This window comes from Vigna unguiculata, chromosome 3, assembly GCF_037176805.1.
Source record: "Vigna unguiculata cultivar grain cowpea cultivar isolate G323 ecotype 2 chromosome 3, ASM3717680v1, whole genome shotgun sequence".
NCBI lineage: Eukaryota > Viridiplantae > Streptophyta > Magnoliopsida > Fabales > Fabaceae > Vigna > Vigna unguiculata.
The window spans coordinates 66,055,285-66,063,078 of NC_140794.1; the positions used below are offsets into that span (position 1 = coordinate 66,055,285).

A 7,794-nucleotide genomic window follows, 5' to 3' on the forward strand; every position below is an offset into this window, starting at 1 on the left:
GACATCTTCGTATGGAATAGTATAAAGTTAAATTGTACAAGATTTACCAAAAAAAGTTACATAAATGTTCTTTTTCAAAAATGTATACAGATTCAACTAATAAAATATACTCATTTTTTTCCACGGTTATCATAGACAAAATTCTTAAAATCATGAAAAAGACATTGCTGTATAAAATAAAACCCTAGCGTCATAGGCGTGACAAATGACGAGCCATGTTATTTTTCAACTGAGATTAAAATAATTCTGTAACCAACCTCTTAAAAAGGATAGTTCTGTGTATATAATTTTAAATTTAAATGAAGCATATAAAAAATATACGCAATTAAGATAAGTCTGATGCAACCCAGAACCAATTATATCACTGAGTTCTATTTGCATTTGCTCTCGTCATTATTTCACGATTCTAATTTAATTTCCCACTATTTCAACGCAACACTGTAACAAAACGGTGGCTAGCAAGAAGTGAGAGAGGCCCAAGAAGCCCAACAAAACCCACGCATTGAAGCCCATGGCGAAGGCCCGTGAAAGTGGAGGACGTGGGACCAAGAATTTGAAACATCCGTTTTTATTGTTTCCCGTGCCGATGCGCGCTCTGAATGGAAGGGCCACCATAGAAGTAGCCGTTACTATACATCATACTATCTCTGGAACATTGAATTTCAGAGCGTTTTTTTCTCTTTCCAAAAGTAAATCTCAAGAGATTCCACAGTTTGATTTTGGAACTACGTCCTTCACTACTTTCCCCGCCGAGTTCACCATTTCCGGCCACCGTGCACTCTTTCTTCACTTGCAGGTTCTTCTTCTCATTTATTTCTCAAAGAATCGTTTTCTTTTTTTTAGAAGCATGCCTTGAGTGTGCAGTGTAAAGATCAAGAAAAAGATTTACTAACATATCTTATGAATCAGTAATGTCAAATCGCCTTTGTGAAGTAGTGGGAATATTGTTTTTTTTTTTTTTTGTGTGGGTGTGTTTGGATATGTTCTTGTTACTTGATTCGGCAATATTAGTGGTTTCATAGCATACTAGGTTTTAGCTTAGTCTTCTGTCGTTCTTTGCATAGTATCTTATTTTGAAATTTGAAATCAGATTTTTAATTTCTACTTCTACGAAGCTTAGATTTCCGATTTTCTTTCTATTTCTGTTACTGTCATTACTATTCGTTCTCGTCCAACACAGTAAGCTGCAAAGAGGCTAAACGATTTCGGAAGAATACGGCGTAGTTATTATTTATAATCATTTTTCTTTTGTCTCAGCTGTTTTCTCTTAGAAATGAAGTGTTGTAAAATGCTCTTGCTGATGGATGATTGATCTGCAGAAATTAGCGGCGGAGTACGATGACGGGAACACCGGCGGCGGTGGCAACGCCGCTGTCTAAGATGCAGAGGAATCTGTCAGCCACGCCTGGTGGGTCCAAAGTTCGGGAGGAGAAAATCCGAGTCACGGTTCGGATGAGGCCGCTCAATAGAAAGGAACAAGCCATGTATGATCTTATTGCTTGGGACTGTTTGGATGAGCATACTCTTGTGTTCAAGAATCCAAACCAAGAGAGGCCTGCAACACCATACACCTTCGGTACCCTTGTTCAACTTTTTTTTTTTCTTGAGGAAGAGATGTTTGAATTTCTTTTCATTAACTGACATTTTCCTAAATGGGAATTAATGAACTTAAATTCTACATTATTCTGGTTGACGCTAGTAAATTTAAACGATTATCTTGCTCATTTATAGTTTTAATTTTTTGTCCATTGGACTTGTATTTGTTATATTTCTATTTCCTTTTATACAATATATTTTCTTATTTATTGTGTCTTACGTCACAGATAAAGTTTTTGCACCTGCGTGCTCAACTCAGAAAGTTTATGAAGAAGGGGCTAAAGATGTTGCTTTATCAGCACTTTCTGGAATCAATGGTAATTTATTTTAGCTAATGCTTTTATTAGAACTTCTCTCTCTCATTAAGGGCTGTTTTGTATCCGTTCAGCAATTTCCTCTATTTTCGCAGCAACAATTTTTGCGTATGGGCAGACTAGCAGCGGTAAGACATTCACGATGAGAGGCGTCACTGAAAGTGCTATTAAGGACATCTACGAGTACATTAAGAATGTGAGTGACTAGTTAACTGTTGATTCCTACTAAACCATGTCGATTATCTTCCACTGAGTGGGAGATAGAATCTTCCACTGAGTGGGAGATAGAAAGTGGAAAATCATGTTTTGAATCCTATTAGTCGAATTGAGGGATTTTAAGGGTAACTGCTTGTAATTAGTAACGTTTTTTTCCGTTTCGATTTCCGCAGACTCCAGAAAGGCATTTTATCTTGAGAATCTCTGCCTTGGAAATCTATAATGAGACTGTCATAGATCTTCTAAAACGTGAATCTGGTCCTCTTCGGCTCTTGGATGATCCAGAGGTATAGTTCAGAAATAAACCCGCGACTGAAATTTGTCAACGAGTGCTTTAGCTTTTCGTTGATTTGTAGCAAATCCTGAGGTGTATTTTTTCTTTCGATATAGAAAGGGACTATTGTGGAAAAGCTGAATGAAGAAGTAGCTAAGGATGGTCAACATCTAAGGCATTTAATTGGCATCTGTGAAGGTAATTTAGAAATCTGGCGTAATTTACACGTATAGGTTTCTCAAGAGCATACATTATCACCATGTTATTTGGCTAATACTTTTATCTCACTGTTGCTGATGTTCTCTTTGTATAGAATCCATGTAACAGAGTTGTAGAAAATATAGAAGTTGTGAGCGTTTTACACTTAGGTTATCGGCATAGTACTATTGTTCATGTAAATGTTGTATCTACAGCGCAAAGGCAAGTTGGGGAAACTGCTTTAAATGATAAAAGCTCAAGATCACATCAAATAATCAGGCTGGTAAGCTCACTTGAGGAAATATAAGTATTCATTATCATCATCTTTTAAGATGATATTGCATGCTTTTTTTTTCAGTATTTCAGCTTGGTTAACTTTTGGATTTCTTTTTTCTGGCTATTTTATGTGGAGATTAAAGATAGGACATTATGCTTACTGCTCTGTAGTCACTATTTTTATACGAATATTTCAGACTGTAGAGAGCAGCCTTCGCGAAAGTTCAGGTCACGTAAAGTCTTACATAGCCAGTTTGGTATGTCTTCATAGTTTGACATAATACCCTTGATAACTGGCTAGTCATACTGATGAGTGATTCTTATAACCTCAGAATTTTGTGGATCTTGCTGGAAGTGAACGCATCTCTCAAACAAATACATGTGGAGCAAGGATGAAGGAAGGGAGCCATATCAACAGAAGTTTGTTGACACTTGCATCTGTCATCAGGAAACTCAGGTCCAGCAACCGTATATTTTTTAAATACCCAAATGCATGTGGCTACTTTGTCATTGTTCTTCTGCTAAAGTTTTAGTAGCCAGGATTAAGCTGCAGATTAAGAAATCCTAAAAGGCTTATTTGTTTGTTTCTTACAGAAAAAACATTTTCAAAATTAAGAATGTGTTTAAGAGCTCCACAATAACTGCATAGTTTAAAAAAAAAAAATAGAAACCTCAAAACAGGATTTACGTTGAGTTTTTAGTTTATCCAAAGGTCACAGCAAATTTGGTTTTTTGTGACATAAAAAAGTCGCCCTAGATATAAGGTCATTGCTTTCGTCTAGAAACTGGGTTCCGTAAGTGTATTAGTACTCCACTTTCGGAACCCAGTTTTTTTCGTAATCGTTTTTTCATTCGATGACTAGAGATTGTGAATTGTGTAAATTAGTTAATCTAAAATTGATTACTATGATAAAAAGACTTGTAGGGCACCGTAATTTGGTCAATGCACAGAAGTCTGATTTATCTTTTGAAGTTTTCTTTTACTTTGCAGTGGCGGAAAACGTGGTCACATACCGTATCGAGACTCAAAATTGACACGGATTTTGCAGTCTTCATTAGGAGGGAATGCTCGAACAGCGATTATATGTACCATAAGTCCTTCCTTAAGTCACGTGGAGCAAACAAGAAATACACTAGCATTTGCTAACAGTGCAAAGGAAGTCATTAATACTGCCCGAGTGAATATGGTACGCTTAAATGTCTAAATATGATTGGTACGGTTAAATGTTGTGATTTGTTTGATTGGACCGAAGATTGATATGAAAAAGTTTTTACTCATGTTCTACATTATTTTCTAAACTGAAGCTTGCATAAGTTTGACATCTTTCAATTTTATTGACGTGTAATTTGAATGTTGCTCTCCCAGGCTTCTGGTACTTAGTTCATAGACTATCCACCACAAATTTACTAGCAGCAAAAGGGTATTTGTTTGATAGAAATATTTTAAATTATCGAGAGAAAGTTATGTATGCACATTTTTCGTAAAATTCACAGTCTTTTAATTATAGTGGCAATTCTAAAGGTCTTATTTTCCCATGTGCTTACTACGTGATATTCAATTTTCTTTTTATTTCAAGTAGCCATCTCATCGATTACATTCTTTCCACGAGAAAAGGAATGTATCATACTAAGACAGATGGTGATAATTTTTAACAGGTTGTTTCAGATAAGACACTAGTTAGACAATTGCAAAAGGAAATTGCCAGACTTGAAGGGGAGTTACGAAGTCCTGACCTTTCTTCGAGTTCATGTCTAAGGTCATTGCTAGTTGAAAAGGAATTGAAAATTCAGCAGGTACAAACTCCTTTCTTCGGTCTTAACTTTTCTTGTTAACAAACATGTAGTCAATAATTTCTACATTCCAACACTTCAAATATTCATATTCTTGATCCATTCAATGCGTTTAACTTTCCCATTCCATAACTGATCGAAATCCCGGTAACTGGCTTTCAGTTGGCTGCTTTTCTCGTCGCAGAACTTGTGAAAACCAAGTTAATAAACAAAACGTACTTTTCTTGAGTTTTTATGTAAAAGAGAAACTCTTTTGGATGAATTGAACTGATAAATACGAGTTTGCAGATGGAGAAGGATATGGAAAACCTGAGGCGACAGAGAGACCTTGTACAATCTCAACTTGATCTGGAAAGAAGAGCGAATAAAGTTCCAAAGGTATTCTACTGGTCATATCACATTAGTGTAACCCTGATATATTTTCTGAAACAAATTATATGATTTCTTCAGGGATCAAACGATTATGGACCCTCTAGTCAAGTTGTCAGATGTCTTTCTTTTCCTGAAGAGAAAGAATCAGCCAATGGTAAATGTACTCCTGAAAAAAGAGAGGCAGTAGGCAGGCAGGCGATGCTGAAGAGTTTATTGGCTTCACCTGATCCATCCATACTGGTCGGTGAGATTCGAAAGCTTGAGAATCGGCAGCTGCAGCTCTGTGAGGATGCAAATCGAGCCCTTGAAGTTCTGCACAAGGACTTTGCTACTCACAAACTTGGGGATAAAGAAACTGCTGAAACCATGTCGAAAGTATTATCTGAAATAAAAGACTTGGTAGCTGCCAGCTCTACTCCAGAAGAAATTGTGGCCGCAGATAAGGCCGACCTAATGGAAAAGATCACTCAGTTGAAAAATCAAGGGAACACTATTGCATCTTTGGAAAGGAAACTGGAGAATGTTCAAAAATCTATAGACAAGCTTGTTTCTGCTTTTAGTTCAGAGGAGACTCCAGAGAACAAGACCCCTCTGAGAAGGAAGAAAATTCTTCCTTTCTCCTTAACCAACAGTCCCCACATGCAACATATAATACGTGCTCCTTGCTCGCCTCTTTCCTCTTCGCGTAAAACTATGGAACATGAAATTGAGAACAGGGCACCGGAAAGCAACATTGGAGTTACTGGCAGTGATACTTTTCCTAAGTTAAATAAAGATACTCCGCGAAAGCATGACGAAAGTTGTGATTCTATTTTATCACGGGAAGGGAGCCCAGCCACCCGACAATCAAAATCAGTCAACGTAAAGAAGATTCAAAAAATGTTCAAGAATGCTGCGGAGGAGAACATTCGGAGCTTCCGAGTTTATGTTACCGAGTTAAAAGAGCTAGTAGCAAAACTGCACTACCAGAAGCAACTTCTGGTTTGCCAGGTAACATTAGTTTATTTCCACTGCCCTACTAGAGTGCTGCATTGCTCATTTTGTTATGTTAGTAAAACTATTTCTTGCACTGAACCATGTCAGCACTTGATAGTGACCAAATATGCAATGGAGCTTAAGAATATTAAGAAGCACAATAAAAGTCAACTTTAAATATGAATCTCATCACTCTTGTTATTGTGAAAGTAATTTCCAATCATTTTATTAGCGACAACATGTAAACACAACAAAAAGATAAGAAGAATTAGGAGTGGAATTGAAAAAACATATGACCAAAAGTATGGTATGTAGTGGAAATTAATAAAGTCAAGATAGAACAAGAACTTAGAATGTCTTCTATTTTGAAAAATGTTCATATTCAAGGAAAAATACTACTCGACTCTTAGAAGTAGAAATAGAGAAAGACTCCAAATAAAAGAGCATTTTCATAAATGCTACACAAATTCTCAAATTCTAAAAAATAAAGTATAAAGAGATGACATAGCTATTTGCAGTATTGGTCATCCAAAAATATGAATCAATGAAATTCAAATGCTAGTTCTAGAATATATATACTAGGTTCGGTCGAAAGTTAAAAGAAGAAAAGGAGTTTGTTATTATAAATGCTAGTTCTAGAATATACTAGGTTCTAGTATATTTGATTTTCAAAATTTAAAAAGAAGTTTAGAATGTCCCGTTATTGGCCGAACCTCGAGTGGTGTCTAACAATCTTTCGCGTGCTTTTCTTACCTTCACATGAACATGCTTGTCTTGGCTCAATTATTGGCTGAGATTTGTTAATTCTAATTGGACTTTAATTTGAGCTTAAATAATGCTCTTTGGACTTGAGAAAGCTAAAAAAAAGACTATTCTAAATATTAACATTTGCACCTAAATTTATAATAATTAATAAATTCTTGCCAACTCACGCTTGTATTAAATATTTTAAGAACTGTGTTTCATTCTTGCACTTAACCAATAATGGATTTAAGTTTAATATAGTAACTCATTATACTTTCATTTCATCCATGCATGGATTTAGGTTTTGGAGCTTGAAGCAAACAAGTCATTGAATGAAGGATGTGGTACTCCTGATCGATCTTCTCCGTTACCATGGCATATACTGTTTGAACAGCAGAGGAAGCAAATTATCATGTTATGGCATTTATGCCACATTTCTCTAGTGCACCGGACACAGTTTTATCTTTTGTTAGGTGGGGATCCTTCTGATCAGATATATATGGAAGTTGAACTAAGAAGATTGACCTGGTTGGAACAGCATCTAGCAGAGCTTGGGAATGCTAGTCCCGCACTTCTAGGTGATGAGCCTGCAAGCACTGTTTCTGCAAGGTAATCCCCTAAATGAAAAAGGTTTATTTATATTGGCAAGAGCTTTATTTCAGAAGAAAAACATTAATAGTATTATTAATCTTTTGGTGAAATGGTGCAGCATCAGAGCTCTGAGGCAGGAAAGGGAATATCTGGCGAAGAAGGTGAACAAACTTACAGCAGAAGAGAGAGAAGTACTTTATGCAAAATGGGAAGTTCCTCCAGTTGGAAAACAAAGGAGGCTGCAACTTGTGAATAAATTGTGGACTGACCCTTATAACATGCAACATGTGCAGGAAAGCGCTGAAATTGTAGCAAAGCTTATTGATTTCAGTGTATCTGATGAAAACAGCCGGGAGATGATTGAACTAAACTTCTCAAGCCCTTTTAATAAGAAATCATGGGCCGGCTGGAACTTTATATCAAATCTTCTAAATTTTTAAACACTAA

The 7,794-nt window shown here is 36.2% G+C and overlaps 1 protein-coding gene across 2 annotated transcripts; it reads left to right on the plus strand.

Moving 5' to 3' along the window:
- Window positions 1–595: 595 nt before the first annotated feature.
- On the plus strand, window positions 596–7,794 carry TES (ATP binding microtubule motor family protein). Of its 2 annotated transcripts, none has more exons than XM_085670611.1 (15): window positions 596–796; window positions 1,320–1,576; window positions 1,824–1,913; window positions 2,006–2,106; window positions 2,300–2,413; window positions 2,517–2,598; window positions 2,814–2,881; window positions 3,018–3,131; window positions 3,207–3,331; window positions 3,866–4,061; window positions 4,531–4,668; window positions 4,954–5,043; window positions 5,116–6,027; window positions 7,058–7,365; window positions 7,466–7,794. In XM_085670611.1, exons 2-15 carry the CDS (start codon window positions 1,339–1,341, stop codon window positions 7,785–7,787), a joined length of 2,898 nt encoding a protein of 965 aa, XP_085526737.1. In that variant the 5' UTR covers window positions 596–796; window positions 1,320–1,338; the 3' UTR covers window positions 7,788–7,794. The 2 variants fall into 2 exon arrangements, with proteins under 2 accessions (XP_085526737.1, XP_027920400.1); XM_028064599.2 differs by having other exon boundaries at window positions 3,072–3,131.